Raw genomic sequence first — 20,019 nt, forward strand, 5'->3', positions numbered from 1 at the left:
CCTATAATATAAGGTTATATTATAAACTTCTGGACATGCCTACTCTACACCATCATTCAGACTGTTAGTCTCCCCTTCACTTCCCGTGATTGAAGCTCGGATTTCCAAATATCTGGAAATCCGTCAATCCATTTCATCAGTCCGTCAGTATTAGAGCTGCAAGCGGGCTCACAAAATGCGAGACTCGCTTGTGCGAGTCGAGTCGAGTTCTCGCACGAAGCGAACGGTTCGCACGGGACGGATAGTTCGCATCGATGCGAAGTACTCGCATCGATACGAACTACTCGCACCGATGCGAACTATCCGACCCGTGCGAACCGTTCGCTTCGTGCGAGAACTCGCCTAGGTTCGCTCAATCCAATCGAACTTTTCTGGGCTCGCACCGAGCATGCGGTTCGTACGAAAAGAACGCGAACGGCTTGTATCTTACACGAAGGAAACGAATCGAAATGAATTCATATTCAAGCGTAATATAACATGGTGCGAGTTATACATAGCGGGAAGAGCGGTACATCGATATTTTCATAATTTTAATATATTGATGATGCTAAATATTTAGGATATTTTATTATATATTTTGATAGTAAAATGGCCATAATGTTGATTAATGTAAATTCAGAATTTCTATAACCCTCTTATTGAAAACAGTTATGCAAAAACAACTATTTTCTAGATTTATGTGAATATGTAGACATGATTGATTTTCATCTCGAAGTCTTTTCTGAATTTGCAAATGTTGAAGTGGGTATGTAAATTCTGTGCAAAATTGACACGATGAACGATATTATTTATACTTGTAGAAGGTTTTATGAAAACGCAAAAAGATATATTTAAATAATAGCTTGCACAATTTTATTATTCCTTGGAAGCATGTTTATTTAGATACTATATATGACGAGTTAGTAGAGTATTTAGGTAAATCAAGGTATTTCTTTTTAATTAAAAATTAACACATATCACGTATGTATTAAATTGAAAATGAATTTTTCTTTATTTCTCTCTCATTCTCTTTCTCTCTCTGTCTCTCTCTCTCTCTCTCTCTCTCTCTCTCTCTCTCTCTCTCTCTCTAGATATAATAACAATAATAACAATAATAACAATAATAACAATAATAACAATTTTTTTAAAGCGGGTTGGTGAAAAAATCTTGAAAAGACACGTTCTTCTGACTTTCCATCGAAATTGGAGATGAAGATCTATGTTCACGCCAAAATCCGCTTTGGCTCGTCGAACAATACTTCTGGTTGGAACTGATACGATTATCAATCTTTTGGCTTACGCTGGAGTCGGCGCCCCCCCTCTTCTCTCTTCTACTGGCGAATAACAAGAACAGTAAATAATAATAACAACAATATCAATAACAACATAAATGATAAAAGTGATACATACCTTTGCAGTACAATCTACAATTTCTGATTGGCAAATACAAAGCAGAGTTGCTCCACTTTTTCTGATAGTAAAGACGATCTCCTCTCTGTAACTATATTCCCAGCGAGTGAGAATAATCTTTCACTATACGTTTGTGTTGCTGGAACGCTTAATAAATTCCTAGCAACTATTGCTAAATCAGGATATCGTGTAGAATTTTGGTTCCACCACTCCAGAATACACGATTCCGGTGAAATCAATTTTTCGCTTATGTAAGCGTCTGTTTGGCTGCACACAATATTTGTTGTGTGGCCTTCGAGCTGCGCTACATCTTTAAAGAACGCGAACAGCGTATGCGTTGATGCTTCTGCTGCTGATGATGATGATGCTGCAAAAAGATATGTAATATATACGTACTATATTAAATGCAATCTCGTTCATTTTTGTGATTCTTTTACACTCACCAACGTTTTCATCTGCAACGGTTTCATCTGCATTCGGTGTAGACGGTTTACTATATGTCGTTGCAAATTTATTTAATACAGCTTTTGCCTCGTCTTTCCTCTCCATTGGCAACAATCTATCTTTTATACGCGGATCTAAAAGCATGCTTGCTACTAGACATTCCATGTTCGTAGCAAAAGAAAATCTTGCGTCCAGTTCAGTGATCAAATTCCTTTTCAATTTCGCGACTTCGCTGTCACTGTCGTTCTCCTGAATTTTGGTTAACCTGTCACGAATTGCGTGTACTGTAGGAATGTAACTTGGAAGGGTGGGTGTATCTTGTACTGACATCATTTCAGTCGCCTCTTTGAACAGTTTAAGATACGTGGAATATTTTTCCATTTCGGTCCACTCGCGGGCCGTAAACAGGTCGGGCATGTCCGGTTCGCACAGCACATGGTGCAATGCTCGACGCACGTTGATCAGCCTATTTATCATGTCAAACTGAGAATTCCATCTCGTTTGGCAGTCGATGATCAATTTTAACGGCGTCCTCTCCGGATACTGCACCGTTTGTTCCATTTTTAATTTTTCATTGGCCGTCGACGACCGATGAAAATGTCCGACGATTCGCCGACATTTTTGCAACAAAGATGCCAATCCTGTGCACGGCTTCATTGCATCTTTGATAGTCAACTGAAAAAAGAAAATATTACATTTTGCCGTTAAAACACATATTGTTCATCGAGATAAAGTCTACTTTGGTAAATAATTGTTATTAACATGTTTATACCTGTAAAGTGTGAGCGAAACATGGAATTCGCTCCCATGTAGGACTTAATCGTACTGCTTTCACCATGTTTGCAGCATTGTCTGTTACAAAATATATATGGAATTCTGTCTTATCAAGGTTCCATTCCCTTACAGTATTTCTCAAGAACGAATTTATATGTTCTCCAGTGTGTGATTCCGTCACATTATGTATTTTTAATGTGAAGTTTTGTATCACAAAATTGTTGTTCATATAATGTACAGTTACGGATAGATAACTCTCGTTGGACTTTGAAGTCCATCCGTCCGTTGTAAAAGCAAAAGTTTCTGTCTGAAAAATTGAGAAGATTGATTAAAAATAAAAAAGAAAGAAACATATACTTCAGTATTATAATTCAAACAAAATATTCTGACTTACAGTTGTGATATCTTTTTCTAGTATTGTCGCCACCCTTTTCTTCTCGTCCTTATATATTGCGGGCACAATGCTTTCTGAGAAAGTGGTACGGCTGGGTAATTTGTACCGCGGCTCTAACATTCTAATTAAATTTTTAAATCCGACATCCTCAACGATGCAGAATGGCTGACAATCACGTATCATCATTTCAGCAATCGATTTGGTAATTACTTTCGATCTGGTAGAATTAGTTTCCAGCATGGTGAGATTTACTTCTACATCGTGTCTGGTGGTACTGGCCGTACTGGGTACTGTTTCCTCTTCCTCTTCTGCCGCGAAATATTCTTCACGATGCTGATATTCTATATGCCGCTTCAGAGTTGTTGTGCTAGCCCGCTTGCACTTCAATGTCTTTTGGCAAAGGTTGCACACACTTTCGTCCTTATTTATTTTATTAAACCATCTCCAAACTCTACTTTTCCTTCGAACACGATGATCCACCGCCACAGAATTTGCACTAGAGGCAACTGCACCTGTCTCAACGTTGTCCACGTCCATCGCAAATGTTTGCACTTGTAACGATGTTCAGAAAACAACAAAAACTTGGTTTAAAAGACGTTTATTAAATATAAGTATTCGCTCGAGCAATATAAGTATTCGTGATTCTGACTAAACTCTGCGATCGTCAGCAAAAGACTGGTTCCCTGTTTGTTATTTCGTACATTTATATGATAAACTGTTCAAAGAGGCGACTGAAATGATGTCAGTACAAGATACACCCACCCTTCCAAGTTACATTCCTACAGTACACGCAATTCGTGACAGGTTAACCAAAATTCAGGAGAACGACAGTGACAGCGAAGTCGCGAAATTGAAAAGGAATTTGATCACTGAACTGGACGCAAGATTTTCTTTTGCTACGAACATGGAATGTCTAGTAGCAAGCATGCTTTTAGATCCGCGTATAAAAGATAGATTGTTGCCAATGGAGAGGAAAGACGAGGCAAAAGCTGTATTAAATAAATTTGCAACGACATATAGTAAACCGTCTACACCGAATGCAGATGAAACCGTTGCAGATGAAAACGTTGGTGAGTGTAAAAGAATCACAAAAATGAACGAGATTGCATTTAATATAGTACGTATATATTACATATCTTTTTGCAGCATCATCATCATCAGCAGCAGAAGCATCAACGCATACGCTGTTCGCGTTCTTTAAAGATGTAGCGCAGCTCGAAGGCCACACAACAAATATTGTGTGCAGCCAAACAGACGCTTACATAAGCGAAAAATTGATTTCACCGGAATCGTGTATTCTGGAGTGGTGGAACCAAAATTCTACACGATATCCTGATTTAGCAATAGTTGCTAGGAATTTATTAAGCGTTCCAGCAACACAAACGTATAGTGAAAGATTATTCTCACTCGCTGGGAATATAGTTACAGAGAGGAGATCGTCTTTACTATCAGAAAAAGTGGAGCAACTCTGCTTTGTATTTGCCAATCAGAAATTGTAGATTGTACTGCAAAGGTATGTATCACTTTTATCATTTATGTTGTTATTGATATTGTTGTTATTATTATTTACTGTTCTTGTTATTCGCCAGTAGAAGAGAGAAGAGGGGGGGCGCCGACTCCAGCGTAAGCCAAAAGATTGATAATCGTATCAGTTCCAACCAGAAGTATTGTTCGACGAGCCAAAGCGGATTTTGGCGTGAACATAGATCTTCATCTCCAATTTCGATGGAAAGTCAGAAGAACGTGTCTTTTCAAGATTTTTTCACCAACCCGCTTTAAAAAAATTGTTATTATTGTTATTATTGTTATTATTGTTATTATTGTTATTATTGTTATTATATCTAGAGAGAGAGAGAGAGAGAGAGAGAGAGAGAGAGAGAGAGAGAGAGAGAGAGAGAGAGAGAGAGAGAGAGAGAGAGAGAGAGAGAGAGAGAGAGAGAGAGAGAGAGAGAGAGAGAGAGAGAGAGAGAGAGAGAGAGAGAGAGAGAGAGAGAGAGAGAGAGAGAGAGAGAGAGAGAGAGAGAGAGAGAGAGAGAGAGAGAGAGAGAGAGAGAGAAAGAGAATGAGAGAGAAATAAAGAAAAATTCATTTTCAATTTAATACATACGTGATATGTGTTAATTTTTAATTAAAAAGAAATACCTTGATTTACCTAAATACTCTACTAACTCGTCATATATAGTATCTAAATAAACATGCTTCCAAGGAATAATAAAATTGTGCAAGCTATTATTTAAATATATCTTTTTGCGTTTTCATAAAACCTTCTACAAGTATAAATAATATCGTTCATCGTGTCAATTTTGCACAGAATTTACATACCCACTTCAACATTTGCAAATTCAGAAAAGACTTCGAGATGAAAATCAATCATGTCTACTTATTCACATAAATCTAGAAAATAGTTGTTTTTGCATAACTGTTTTCAATAAGAGGGTTATAGAAATTCTGAATTTACATTAATCAACATTATGGCCATTTTACTATCAAAATATATAATAAAATATCCTAAATATTTAGCATCATCAATATATTAAAATTATGAAAATATCGATGTACCGCTCTTCCCGCTATGTATAACTCGCACCATGTTATATTACGCTTGAATATGAATTCATTTCGATTCGTTTCCTTCGTGTAAGATACAAGCCGTTCGCGTTCTTTTCGTACGAACCGCATGCTCGGTGCGAGCCCAGAAAAGTTCGATTGGATTGAGCGAACCTAGGCGAGATCTCGCACGAAGCGAACGGTTCGCACGGGTCGGATAGTTCGCATCGGTGCGAGTAGTTCGTATCGATGCGAGTACTTCGCATCGATGCGAACTATCCGTCCCGTGCGAACCGTTCGCTTCGTGCGAGAACTCGACTCGACTCGGCTCGACTCAGTCGAACTTAGTTCGGCTCGCATTCTGCAGATGTTCGCACAGCCCTAGTCAGTATTAATCTTTCACGATCAATCCGAATGTCAATCTTCGACGTGACTGTCATTCCGATTGACCGTGTAGGGTCCGCTTATAATGTATACTGTATATGTACATAGATTGTATACCTATATCGATGTAGATATTATGTAGTGTGACGTTGCAAGCCTGCGACGTCACTTCTCCGTTTGCGAAACGGTCAATAACCGTATCGGGAGTGGACCGGACCGACCGTTAGTGATTACGGAAACCACCCGCAATATTCAGCGCTCCTTAAGGAAGAGATTCAAATCGAAAATCGCTCCTAATGCCATCGGTTGCACGCCCCGAGAGTGGCTACTTTCAGGAACGTGCCTAGGGAGCGACAAATACCGACAATGCGCCCCGCATCATAGGATCAGCCGACGACGAACTATTGGCCATAATCAAAAACATTCCGGATCCGGAGAAGTAGCAAGGGGCACCGCTGCACACGAGCTAATAAACTCGGAGGCGACGATCTGGGACAAAGGAGCCGCCACTGCAGGTCAGCAGCTATTTGGTGGTCCCGCCGTCGCCTCACCTGGCTACAGACGGCTCCGGCAGGGTGGTGCGGAGGAGCGCCTCGGAGGATTAATCCTCCCCGGTCGTCATAAGACGATCGGTACAGTAAATGTTCTATAAATGCGAACGCATCGGGGGGATTTATTCGCGTTTTTCGATCGTGGTCCTACTTTTTTCGAGCTTCAAAGGCCGAGCCGAACGTAGAGAAGGACAGCGCGTGTAAAGCGAGACCACGCGCGGGCCTTTGAACTGTGCCGGCGACTTCGACTCTCCGCGTCTCTTTCTTTTCTATACGCGCTATCCTTCCTTGCGCCCGAAACGTCCATCGTCATTTAAACCTCTACAGTTTAAATACCATCGAAGGAAAACTATCGAATCGGAGCGTTTGCATCCGTCAGGAAAAGGCACACTTTTTGTAGTTTTTGAACTGTTTTAAGTAATGTACTTAAGATTTATTTAAGATTTATTTAATTTTGTTTCTTATCAAAAAATTGTAATGGAGCGAGCGACGCGCGTGACTTGACACGGTGTTCGGTTTTGCGACATGATCGGTCATAGTTCATCGCGTCTTTATATTTGCGAAACCGAACGTTAAACATCTGGCACTCCGCGCGGCAATCGTTTTAATAGGTTTTACCGTTAATCCCGAAATTACCGTCGAAAGTTTAGTTACTTTATGACCACCGTAACGCTTGGCCCTCACAACATTCTGTTTTTAGGCGATACAACAACCAGTGCCGTAAAGAGGATATGAAGTAAACCAATGTGTAATGACAAAAAAATAATATAATAAAAATATAAAACAGTTCAGCATATTTTATAAAGTAATTTTTCTCGTTTTTTAATCTTTACATAGCGTCGAGATCGCAATTTCTCTTTCTTTTTCATGTTCTAAAGTCACTTCATATGTACGTACCGTCAATTAAACCACTAAATTCTTTCAAATTATATCGTGTTTGGTATCATTTTAATCAGAAAAATGCCAGAAATAAGGTAGTGAAAATCCCATAACAGAATCATGGAAAATGAAGAAGTTTGACTGTGGTGTAACGTTATGATGACTCACGGGCACGTTTGAACTCTGCCGACGACTGCGACTCTCCGCGTCGCGTTTGTAGTGGTTCACACCGATATACCGAGCCGAGTCAGTGTATTAGTTTGGAGGGGATATTTTTTTCGCGTTTATCGTTGAAAGATTTTCGCGTTTATAGAACATTTACTGTAGTTGGTGTTGGAAAGGTCGGGGGCCCGACGACCTGTTCTGATAGTTCGATCCTGCGGCTAGTCGTAGTCGCGTTGCGGGTGCGCCCCTAGGGAATTTCGGTAGAGCGAAAGGAGTGGGGAGATCGAGAATCGAAGCGCTCCGTCGAGGCAAATCCGCGGATCACTGTCGCGCTGGTTATCGAGTAGACGAGTCGTTTCCATAGATCCATCGAACGTCCGAGGTCCGAATTCCGTAGTACAACGGACACGCGACGCGGGTGGTTATTTCCGAGCGAGCGTAGGAACCGAAGGCAGAATTACCGGCCTGAAGTAGGAGTCCGGCGAGCCTACGTCTACCACGGTAAGTCGACAAGTGATCCTCGGTCGTAATGTCGTGTTGGCTCGATATTTAGTGCGAGAACGAGGCGAGTGCGTATCGTCCTCGAACCATTGGTGATAGCCGAGGCCTTCGGCCTCGTGCTTGGTGCTCGCGTTCTCCCGGAGAACGCTGTGAGCCTTGTCGAGCAGTCTCCCTTTCGATTCGTCGGAAGTCTTCCTTAAGGAGCCGCGTCGGAAAAGGATACTCTCGATATTAGCGACTTCGGTAAAGCACCGTTCAGTGCGCTCGTCAATCTCGCGACAGTCCGTCGAAATTGCGCCGAACATCTGCGTTCGGCAAATTCCCGTCTCCGGTGAGACGTGCGTGGTACCGTCGTACCGTACTTTCTAGAATCGCGAAATCTCGACTAACGCGCTCCGCGATCGAAGATCCATCGCAAAAGTGTATTAGGAGCGCGGGCTCCCGGGTTGCGGCCACGTGGCCGCCCACCTGTAATTTATCATTTGACACCGAATAAAATTAGTTCGAGCCATAATCGTCTCGAGTTTATTTCCGACCTGCGAGAAACGTCCTGCCGCGAGGGCTGTCCCCGTTATCCACTGTGTCCGAACTCCTGGCCGTTCGTGTCGTAGAATTCTGTCGGCGATTGCGAGAAGAGTCGAAGCTCGTGTTCGACTTCCGCGAACACGAGACTTTGGTGTTCTTTAGTGCGGTACTTCCGAGTACCTGGCGCCCGAACAATTGTTCAGTTAGTGTTCCCTTCGAGTATTCTCGTCAATCGCATTTGTCCCGAGAGGACCGTGTCCGCGCGGCAGCGCACGGCCCATCCTCAGCGACTGTAAATTCTCGGGGTTGACCCCTTTCGCCGGTCAGAAAGCCGAGCGAAAAGAGGCAACGTCACAGTAGGTACAGTACTTTCTCGTTCGTTGCGAATAGTGTACTACGCGCTCGTTGCGACGCACAGTGGGGTATTTGGCCTGTTTAGCGCGCCAACACTATTGCGACGTTATTAATAATGTGAAGGTCATACTATTATATATCGTTGAATTCGTCTTAACACGAGCTACAACACTATCAAATCAAAAATACATCTTAATGTTTAAAAAATCGAAGCGACCTTGTTTTTTTGTTTTAAACAAAATTTTTTCGAAGTTTTATATATTGAAGTTTATATTGAGGTTAATACTGTTAAAATTTTGTTTCAAACATTTTTTCGTAAAAAAAAAAAATATATTATAAATATTAATTAATTTTTATTAATTTTTTTTTATAATATAAATTAATATTCTAGTGAATCAGGTGTGTCTCGTCGTCGTTCGGCTTCCTCGCGTTCGGGCTCCTTGGTGTTGAACAGCTCGCCGACCCAGGGTTCTAAACGACAAGTGGAGTGACGACGCGAGGAACGGAGTCGGTACGGGTGAAATAACTGAGACGAGTCGGTTGCGGGTAAATAAATTATACTCGCTGCCTTTCGGACGCGTAAGCTACGGTGCCTCAGGATACGGTTCTTCAGGATATAATGCACGGTGATAATGCTACGGTGCCCGTGAGTTTAAAACGTGTGACCGTGAGAGTACTACCTGTAAGAGGCGTAGGGTGCAGGCAGGATGGACAGGAGTAGGGTTAGATCGCGACTGTCGTCGTGCTCTCCCTACCTAGGCCGGGTTGTAGTGGTCCTTCGATGTCCGTGACGCACGGGTCATCGAAGTTCCTCCGGACAGTCGTTCAGGGAGTTCGGTCAAGGTGACGCACCTTGTCTGGCTCGACTGGCCTCGTGGGCGACTCGCCTCACGAGGGTGACTTCCTAGGCGGTTCTTAGGCGACGTCGAAGGGTGACGCACCACTTCTAGTTCGGCCGATTTCGTGGACGACGCGTCTCACGAAATATACCGGTGACGCACCGGGTATGTTCGAGGTGGAGTACAACTCGCACCAGCGGAGCGACAGGATAACTGGACAGGAGGTTCTCCGACGAAGTCAAAGGGTGACGCACCGCTTCTTGTTCGTCGGCTCTCGGAGGCGACGCGCCTGGCGAAAGTGACCGGTGACGCACCGGGTGTTCGAGGTGGAGCACAGCTCGCACCAGCGGAAGTACAGGATACTGGACAGGAGGTTCTCCAACGAAGTCAAAGGGGTGACGCACCGCTTCTTATTCGCTGGCTCTCGGAGGCGACGCGCCTGGCGAAAGTGACCGGTGACGCACCGGGTGTTCGAGGTAGAGCACGGCTCGCACCAGCGGACGGGCAGGACGGCAGGGTTCCGGCGAGGCCGAAGGGGTGACGCACCGCTTCTTAATCGTCGACTCTCGGAGGCGACGCGCCTAGCGAAAGAGACCGGTGACGCACCGGGTGTTCGAGGTAGAGCACGGCTCGTACCAGCGGAACCAGGATGCCGATAACGGCGGAGACGTGGACAACGGTTCCAGGTAGAATACTCACAGCACTGGAATATCGCACGATGTTGTCCCTGCATAACTGCTGGCAGACTCAGGAGATTCTAGTCTGTTCGCGACGGCTTTTATAGGGATGGTTTGGTGGTAAGGGATGGCGGTGCGGTGCGGTATTTTGATAATGACGTATACCGTCTTTCGAACAGTATTTTGGAAATTTGATTTGGATTCCCGTTGGAATACGGGCCTGGGTGCGGGGTACGTGCGGTACAGGCGGTGTTGTTGTTGTGACAGGAAGCCGGTGGTACTTTACTAGATTCGCGTCGTCGTGTATAACCGGCGGAGGTTTGCTAGGGGTTTATTTGTAACAGGCCTACGTTATGTAGGTCTGTTACACTAGCAATAATGACTTTCATTTTCCTTCATTTACTTCCAAGTATCTATCACCTACAGCTCAGTTATTTCATCATTACCAGTCATATGATATACGGTCGGTTCATGCCATACTGATCTAAATCGCATAAAAAGGTATGTTCCAGCACGAGATCGCATATAAACTTTTCAGGATTGTATAAAGCAATGTCTAATGATTAACCCCTAAAAAAATTAGAGGGGTGTTATGCGGAGAAAAAAAGTTACTACATGATACATATTAATTTTCTGAAAAAAAATTATATCACTTTTAATTGTTTATTCTATCAAAACCACCGAAGAGTATAAAACAAAAAGCAGTAAAATTACTTTATAAACCTTCCTTTACATCCTAGGTATGTTTTTATCTCGATTTGATACACTAAACTAGTGAGAAAGATCATTTCTTTAACACAAGTTTTTCCATGCTTCTCTCGGTCACGAGAATATGTTACTTTCAAGTATCTATAGGTTACTAAATAGTACCGTTTATGGAAAAATATTATTGTAGATTACTTGCATATATATTCAGGTACATGGGTAAAAAGTTTTAGTCATTTTGAACAAAGTAAAAATTTCGACTTTTGGCGCGCTAAACAGGCCAAATACCCCACTGTGCGACGTGCCTACCCACTCCACTGCCTGTCAACGCCGAGTCGGCCGAGTCGCTCCGCACGGCGCGGCGCGGCGGCAACGACTGTCCGCTGTCTCTTTCTTTCCCATACGCTCTTCTTCGTTGCGTTCGAAACTTTCATCGTCGATTAAACCACTAAATATTGGCCAAATTATATCGTGTTTGGTATCATTTTAATCAGAAAAATGCCAGAAATGAGTTAGTGAAAGTCCCATAAAAGCCTAATGGAAAATTAACAATTCCATCACTGCCATTACATACATTGTAAGAACTCACGGGCCTTTAAATTGTGCCGGCGACGGCGACACGCTTCGGTCACCCGATCCGTATTTCATTCTGTCCTTCTCTATGTTCGACTCCCTATTGAAGTCTCGCTCGGCGCGGTCGACGTGTATCTGGACGCAGTCATAAATCACAAAAGGCTTCCTTATTTGCTCGTTGCGAACTCAAACCCCCGGCAGTTTCGCAACGAACGAGAAATTACTGTAGTTAGGTTAGAATGGTTAGATCGTTTCGACATGTCAAAGACGCTGTGCCGCGCGCCGCGCCGTCCACCATCTCTTTTTGTTGATCTCGATCTCGATACGTTCGTATGATGTAGTCGGATAGCTTCGGGGTCCCGAAGAGACATAGGTAGCCGAATACTTTCGGGAAATCGAAGCGTATCATACGTTCGGGAGCCCGACAGTTCTCGCCCGAGAATTCCCGACCCGACCTGAGCGTGGGATTTCAAATGTTACTAATTATGATTTCATTGGAATATGGTGGACTTGGAAATCAGTAGGTGGAAAGAGAAGATACATTAATATGTGGAAGCATGTAGACGAATTTAAGGATTTTCCTCCTCCGGTACAGACATTAGTTCGATCATAGTTTAGACATGTAAACCATATGGTTAAAAAGAAGTCGAATTTGCGTTAATTGTTGGTGGCCCTGAAAAGGGCCGATTATCTATTAGAGCAGGTGCTCGATGTGGCCTCCGTTTTCTTGGACGCACAGCTCAGCCCTCCGAACGACTTCCCGCTGCATCCGCTTCAGCGTCGCCGTGCTTATCGCCGCAATTGTACCGCGAACGCGTGCCAACATCTCTTCCGCTGATCGTACCGGTTTACGGTACACCTCATTCTGAAATGACATTTATAAAAGAAAAACAAATCGTAAGCAAACACGTATACGATAATGAATAAAAAATACCTGAAAAAAACATGAAAATTGAAATTACCTTTAAGTAGCCCCATAGGAAAAAATCCAGCGGATTGAGATCAGGTGACCGCGCGGGCCACGCAACAGGTCCACCGCAGCCGAACCACCTGTCCTCAAAGGTTTGATCTATATGGGTGCGGACACTTACGGCGTGGTGCGCTGGCGCAGCATCCATTTGGAAAAACATATTCTGCCGGATCGCTAAAGGAACATCGTCCATGAGATTCGGCAGAGTATGTTCCAAAAAGACGCGGAATCTCGGACCGTCCAGTTTATCGGGTAGAATGCACGGTCCGAGGATTTGTTTGTCGACATTGCCGGCCCAAAAGTTAACCGACCAGCGATGTTGTGCTTCGCGTTCCCGAAGCGCCAACGGATTCTCGACGCTCCATACATGCAAATTGTGGGCGTTGAAACACCCTTCTCTTGTGAAGAGTGATTCGTCGGTCCACAGTATGTATTTGACGAACGTCGGATCCCGGGCAACTTCGCCCAGCCTTGAAAACTCAAGCCGCCGGTCGCAATCCCCGGGCTCCAATTGTTGCACCCGCACTTTGTACGGGTGGTACAGACGATCCTTCAGAATTCGGTGAACCGCCGAACGATCTTTTCTAAAATAAAATACATGAAAGTGCATAAATACCTACTGTTGAATAAGCTTTAATCAAGTATGTATCATTTTATACTTAACTAGCTTTCCCCCGACACGCGTTGCTGTGGCACAGTATTTATTAAAAGCATGTACGTATTGAACGTGTTTGTGATAATCTATTTTGTTCAATTCCATTTCGCTTTTCGCGTTACTTCGTAGTTCTCGCTCTCTCTCTCTCTCTCTCTCTCTCTCTCTCTCTCTCTCTCTCTCTGGCTCCCTTTCTTGCTCTCTCTCGCTCTCTCACTGTCTCGCTCTCTCACTATCTGTCCGTCTCTGACTCCCTCTCTCTCTCTATCTATCTATCTGTCTCTGTCTCACTCTCGTTCTCTCTCTCTCCCTCGCTCGCTCTCACTCGCTCTCCTCGCTCTCTGTTCCGTCGCGCAGGAACAGTATTCGTGCATTTCCTTCGGACAGGATTCATGGTGCCAACGCATCTAAATAGATTCCTTGAGGATTAGATAAACCAGGGTCATTCGGCGACCATTCGAGCCATCTGGCTAACGTTTAGTTTTTATACAAAGTATCATAAATTTAGTCTCTCCAAAAGACCGCTCGCGACCGTTCCGCACGGTGTCGAATTACCGAGACTCGTCGCGTCGTCGACCATATCGCCCCACTCATCCTTCCCCGGGCCTCAAGCAGAGCTACGGGAAGGAGGTCCTCGCAGTCAAAGGTGTACTGATTGGGAAATGCAACTTTCGGCAGGAACCAATTGGTGCATCTTATTTTCCATACGAGAAACAAACGAGTATCGCGTTAGGATTGGGAGACGAAGGCGTTCAGTTGTTTTTCCGCTAACGCCGTGACATTCTCCAGTCCTCGGGTAAACGGGATCGCATCGGTCAAGATCCCTCGCGTACCGAATCACGTGAATCGAGATTTCTCGCGTGCGTTCGAATCATTAACGCGAATCAATATCGTCATCTGCGCGCGTATAAGGCAGGACCTGCTAGATCAGCCTTACTGACGAGTCCACTAGCACAGTGGTCCCCAACCCCCGGTCCGCGGACCGGTAGTGGTCCGTGGAGCAAATGGTACTGGTCCGTGGATCAAATGGTACCGAGCCGCCCAAGGAACTTTAAATTATTTCCATTTTATGAAGGGAGACTTCAATAGAAAGCCGAACATAAAGAAGGACAGAATGAAATAAGGATCGGGTGACCGAAGCGTGTCGCCGTCGCCGGCACAGTTTAAAGGCCCGTGCGTCATTACAATGTAACAATTTTAACGTTGTACATTTGTAAGAGAGTAAATGCTCGAGGAGGATTTGACAATAGTATTTATTTCGACCTTTCAATAGACTGTTCCGAAAAAGACTGAGTACTCTTCGTACGGCGTTGCCCACGAAACCTCGGCCGATCGTCTTTTATACATTTGTTTAACGGACATGATCGTCCTTTTACACACGTGCTGCTCATTTATTTAACAGACATTCACTTGTTTAACGGACATTCACACACACACTCACACATGCATACCCGTCTCTATCCTACACATTTAACAATTTAACATATTTAATCTTCTTCGGCAGTGGCGTTGTAGCTTTGGTAAAGAGAAGGTGTGTATCGCTCTTCTCTCTGTTCACCGGTATTTTCTCATGTTTAGTAGTGCTTGGTGTACGTGTATATTGTGTTTGCTCAAATTTAACCGACAAATTAGCAGAAATGAGTACGAAACAGACGTCGTTAGAAAGTTTCCTTGGGAAAAAGAAAAGGCCTAGTGAAGAAACAGAAGAAGAGCCTTCAACATCAAAGAAACATGTAACTTTGAACAGACAATACCATGAGTCCTACTTGAAATATGGATTTATCGGGACAGGTGATTCCCACACATCAAAACCGCTCTGCATATTTTGCGGCGACCAGCTCTCTAATGATGCAATGAAACCTTCAAAACTGCTTCGCCACTTGAACGCCAAGCACCCTGGATTAAAAGACAAGCCCCTGGAGTATTTTGAAAGAAAAAAACGGGAACACGAAGGACAGAAGAAATTTATGAGGGCCACCACATCAATAAAGGATAATGCACTGAGAGCATCATATTTGGTGGCTAACCGTATTGCTAAGGCTAAAAAGCCATTCACTGTGAATGGTGAAGAATTGATCTTGCCCTCCACTATAGACATTTGCCGTGAACTTCTAGGAGAGGCTGCTGTGGAAAAGATAGCACATGTGCCCTTGTCGGCTAGCACTGTGACTAGGCGCATTGAGGAAATAGCCGAAGACATTGAGTCACAATTGTTGGAGAGGATTAATACATCACCGTGGTACGCACTCCAGGTTGACGAATCTACAGATATCGACAACAAGGCAATACTACTTGTTTATGTGCGATATCTACATCAGGAGGATGTGCATGAGGATTTGTTATGTGCACTATCTTTGCCAACCAACACCACAGGTGCAGAACTGTTCAAGTCACTGGATGGTTATATATCAGGACAACTAAAATGGTCCTTTTGTGTCGGCTTATGCACAGACGGAGCTGCTGCCATGACCGGACGACTGTCTGGTTTAACTGCTCGGATTAAGGAGGTTGCACCTGAGAGTGAATTGTGATATCCTGAAGCGAGAGCTATGTATATATATAGGTAATAAGTTCACCTGGTACATATAGACTAATGTAAGGCGTTTCTCTACACACACACCCGAACACCGAGACATTGTAAGCGTCCACGGGTGCGTGTACGGCGGCCGCAAGACGAACAGTGTTGTTCGGTCGGTCGACGTAATAGGACGAAAGACAAAATAAATAGTAGAGAACCAAACCCAACAGTGAATGTGTAAATGTTTCACACTGGCGACGAGGATGGGATATTTCTAACCTAAATAGTGTAGTGAGATGTCCGATACTGGTGAAATCATAGACTGGAAAATAATTACTCCTCTGGTTCACAGTGGAAAAACCGCGTGGGTATATGAGCTAACGAAAGAGCAACTGTTAAAAGTTCGTGAAAAGTACGGAGTCGGAGGAAGCGAAACCGAAAACATTGACATAATTCGTAAGCGTGTAGCATCCTTCGTAAAACGTCAAGAAAAACCCGAAACTCGCAAAATGTCCACGTGGTTAGGACAGATTGAACCGTTCAGAAAGGGAGGAAACTGGTGCGCTTTCATACAACAATTGGAAGCATTTATACAATTGAATGATGTTGGCGATGGGAAAAAGGCGGCCCTGTTATTAACGCAAGTGTCACAGGAAATCTTCGCTGAAATTCCAGCAATCTGTGAAAACGAACAACCGTTAACGCTGGGATATGCGGCACTCAAGGACAAACTCGAAAAACATTATAACCCCAAGCCCAACAAACAGTTACAGAGATTTGCGTTCCGGGACCGTAAACAAGGAATCGACGAGTCGATACAAGAATTTACAACAGCCCTGAAGAAATTAACATTGAAATGTCAATTCGGGCCCACGGAAATTAACAGCCAGCTGAAGGATCAAATAATTGCTGGCGTCCAAAACCCGCAGGTGAGGTACGAATTATTGAAAGCGCCGGCAGATGCTTCGCTCGAGGAAATAATTAAGATAGCAAAAACAGTCGAACTGGCGGACGCGAGAGCGGAGGGACTCGGAACGCAAAAGACCGAGAATACCTCATCGAACCGGAGAATCTAAGGCCGTTATTAGACTAGGCCACTGGTGGCGCAACCGAGTTGCGCCACCAGTGGCTCAGCACGTCGTGGGGCATTGAAACAAATGTAACCTATTAGACTACGGTAACTGGTGGAGCCACCAAAAATAGTTGCCGATCTGGTGGACGGCATCGGCAACCGGCCGGGCAACATTTGGTGGCGCCTCCACCAGCCGGGGTATTGATTTGAATGTAGCCTATTAGACAAAGCCACCAAGTTGCGCCACCAGCATCGCGAAAACATGAACAATTGACGTTCAAATTACCACCACATTTATCGTAAAATACATAAGAACACGACACAGCGTTACATCTACAGCGGGAATGAACGCTTGGTGGTACCACCAGTTACCGATTCATAAAAGCTCTTCAATTCGGTGGCGCCACCAAGTTGCGCCACCAAGTTGCCCACCAGTGGCCTAGTCTAATAACGGCCTAACAAGGAACGATGGACACCGCAGAGGTACATGCGATACAGGCCAGACGTTTCGGAGCAGGACAGCATGGGAGAGGAAAGACCCACTCGCGAGGGTCACCGAGAGGACGAGAAATACAACATCAGCCAGCGGAATTCTCTCACCAAGGAGGTCGAGATGGACGGCAACAGAGGGAGCAGCTCTGTTATTGCTGTGGGGGCAAAAATCACATTAAACCAGAGTGCACACTACGAAATAAATTTTGCAGCGAATGTGGGGAAAGAGGGCACATCTACAAAATGTGCAGACGCAGAGGCAAGACAGGAAATCGAGAAGCAGCTCGAAACCAGAATTACATCGAAACCGAAGACCCAGCCGAGATGACTGAAGACACCGAACAAGAGGGAACGTCCGACAGCGAGCGATTTTCTAGCGATTTTTTTTTATGCAGGTTTCCAACGTAGCAGATAATGAGCTAAGTAAAAAAGTTGAACCACAATTCGAGACAATCACAGTTGATAACATACCGTTAAAAATGGAAATAGACTCGGGTGCGGACGTGTCCGCTATTTCAAAAAAATGTTATGAAACCTTTTTCTCGAGAACACCAATACAGCCATCAGAAATATTTTTGCGCGCGTATGATAAGCAAAAGTTACCAATCATAGGATATATTAAAGTAACGGCAAAAAAAGATAATATTAAGATAAACGAGAATTTGTACATCATCGAAAATGGGGGTAAGCCGATTTTAGGCCGTATCTGGCTGCATGAATTCGGGATGTGGCCATTAGTGTTAAAAAAAAAAATAATAAAACCAGAATATCACGTAAAAAAGACAGCGGGACAGACACGACAGAAGCATAACGAAAGCGAAAATAGAGAAACCGAAATTCAAAATTTTGAAAAAGAGTTCCCAAAAGTTTTCTTAACCAGGAATTGGGAAGTTCACAAAAGGCAACAATCAACGACCATTTCACTATCGCTATCGCTAGACATTTTTTTCGCACCAGTGATTTTCGATGTCTCTACTCTTCGAACTACTGAAGGAAACTGATCCGCGTTTGTCTTCTATCTAGTCGTGTCCTGTCCGTCGTCAGTTTGGGTTTTTCCGTGCTTGGAGGATTTGGATTTAGGTAGGAAAAATGTAGCGTTTCGTGATTGGGTGTAGGTGTATTGGGAGGAGTTTTTAAGTTGATGAGAGCGGGAAACTGTCGGTAAGTACATTTCTCTGTATTGTCTTCGTTCGTCAATGGCGTTATTTACGATGGAATTTCCGTTTGTCGTTTCGGTCGCAAGTGTTGTCCGTCAGTCGGGGTCGAGATTGTCGAATTTCGGTGGTCATAAACTCATTTAATCGGTCGGTTCGCAGCTGACTCGCACGCGTTTTTGCAAGTTAAAATATCCCTTTCAGGTATATCCCTTTGTCGCTTGGAGCAACGGTACGGTACGCTCGATCTTCGGTGTTGTATACCGCGCATGTATCAAGATTTGAAGAAGCAAATTGAAAACAACGTTTATTTAAATATTTTGTTGTATAGATGAGCCAAAATCAAAATTGTCCCAATTTTTTGTCAGCAAAATTGGAAATAAACACATAAGCTCAAGCCGGATAGGAGCTACGTCTACGTTTACCCAACGTAAAAATGATGAAATCCGCATTTATTTCGAAGAAGAAAACATACCGGGAAACAGTGATATTACAAGTTGGTGGGACCAAAATATTACTAAATTTCCTATATTAGGAAAAGCGGCACGTAGGTATACGGGTATCCCTGCCACGCAAGCTACCAGCGAGAGACTGTTCACCACGACTGGAAATATTGTCACACCGTCGAGAACAAGATTACTATGTGACAATGTAGAGAAATTAGCATTTTTACATGAGAATTCATTATAAAATATCATAAGTATTACGTATTTGGTGCATTACTTAATTACTTCCATTTCATTACCCAACCCCAACATTTACATCTCTACATATACTCTATACTGTATACGAATGAATTACGGAAGAAAAAGGAAAATTCAAAAAATAAATTCATGACGTGTTTTTCAAAACGTCACAACTATATCGGAAATCTCATACCGCGATCGATTTTGAAGCCGGTCTCATAAAGGTAATCGCCAGTAATCGGGTACTGAGTACTGAGTACTGAGTACTGAACACCCTAAAATATGCACGCGCGGAGGCATTCTCATTATTCTCAAGGAATATCCGCGGAATACCCCCCTTCTCCCGCCCGCGCGTCTCGCTCCCCGTGGCGGCCGAAGTGCTCGGAGCAACTTAGGCCGCCAAGGGGAGCGAGACGCGCGGCCGGGAGAAGTGGGGGTATTCCTTGAGAAGGCCTCCGCGTGTGCTAGTTCTGGTCGTTTGAGAATCCCGAGACATTCGAGATCCGAAGCCGTCGAGAATCCCGAGACTTTCGAAAATCTCGACACATTCGAGAATCCCGAAACCTTCGAGAATCTCGACACAATCGAGAAACTCGAAATTTTCGAGAACTCGTCCCGTCTCGACCATCGAGATCTAGACATTCTCGAGTTCTCGCACACCGCTATTACTAGCTATCCCGGGCACAATTGTATTTATAGACGACATTATAATAGCGGCACCAACTTTAGAGTTACATATAGATAGAGTACGGAAGACCTTGAAACGTTTAGACG

The 20,019-nt window shown here is 43.9% G+C and overlaps 3 protein-coding genes across 3 annotated transcripts; 1 reads left to right on the top strand and 2 right to left on the bottom strand.

The window, feature by feature from the left end:
- Positions 1-1,018: 1,018 nt before the first annotated feature.
- Positions 1,019-3,811, bottom strand: LOC143210232 (zinc finger BED domain-containing protein 4-like). The gene is made up of 5 exons (XM_076426904.1): positions 3,002-3,811; positions 2,606-2,914; positions 1,833-2,508; positions 1,390-1,756; positions 1,019-1,310 (listed from the first exon to the last, which is right to left on the bottom strand). The coding sequence occupies exons 1-4, from the start codon at positions 3,536-3,538 to the stop codon at positions 1,404-1,406; spliced, it is 1,875 nt and encodes a 624-aa protein (XP_076283019.1). The 5' UTR covers positions 3,539-3,811; the 3' UTR covers positions 1,019-1,310; positions 1,390-1,403.
- Positions 3,725-4,931, top strand: LOC143210238 (E3 SUMO-protein ligase ZBED1-like). The gene is made up of 2 exons (XM_076426917.1): positions 3,725-4,071; positions 4,148-4,931. The coding sequence occupies exons 1-2, from the start codon at positions 3,738-3,740 to the stop codon at positions 4,498-4,500; spliced, it is 687 nt and encodes a 228-aa protein (XP_076283032.1). The 5' UTR covers positions 3,725-3,737; the 3' UTR covers positions 4,501-4,931.
- A 1,732-nt stretch (positions 4,932-6,663) lies between these two features.
- Positions 6,664-20,013, bottom strand: LOC143209337 (uncharacterized). Its single transcript, XM_076424823.1, has 2 exons — positions 12,664-20,013; positions 6,664-12,566 (listed from the first exon to the last, which is right to left on the bottom strand). The coding sequence occupies exons 1-2, from the start codon at positions 13,279-13,281 to the stop codon at positions 12,396-12,398; spliced, it is 789 nt and encodes a 262-aa protein (XP_076280938.1). The 5' UTR covers positions 13,282-20,013; the 3' UTR covers positions 6,664-12,395.
- Positions 20,014-20,019: the final 6 nt, after the last annotated feature.

Source organism: Lasioglossum baleicum, chromosome 1 (assembly GCF_051020765.1).
Source record: "Lasioglossum baleicum chromosome 1, iyLasBale1, whole genome shotgun sequence".
NCBI classification, from domain to species: Eukaryota; Metazoa; Arthropoda; class Insecta; order Hymenoptera; family Halictidae; genus Lasioglossum; species Lasioglossum baleicum.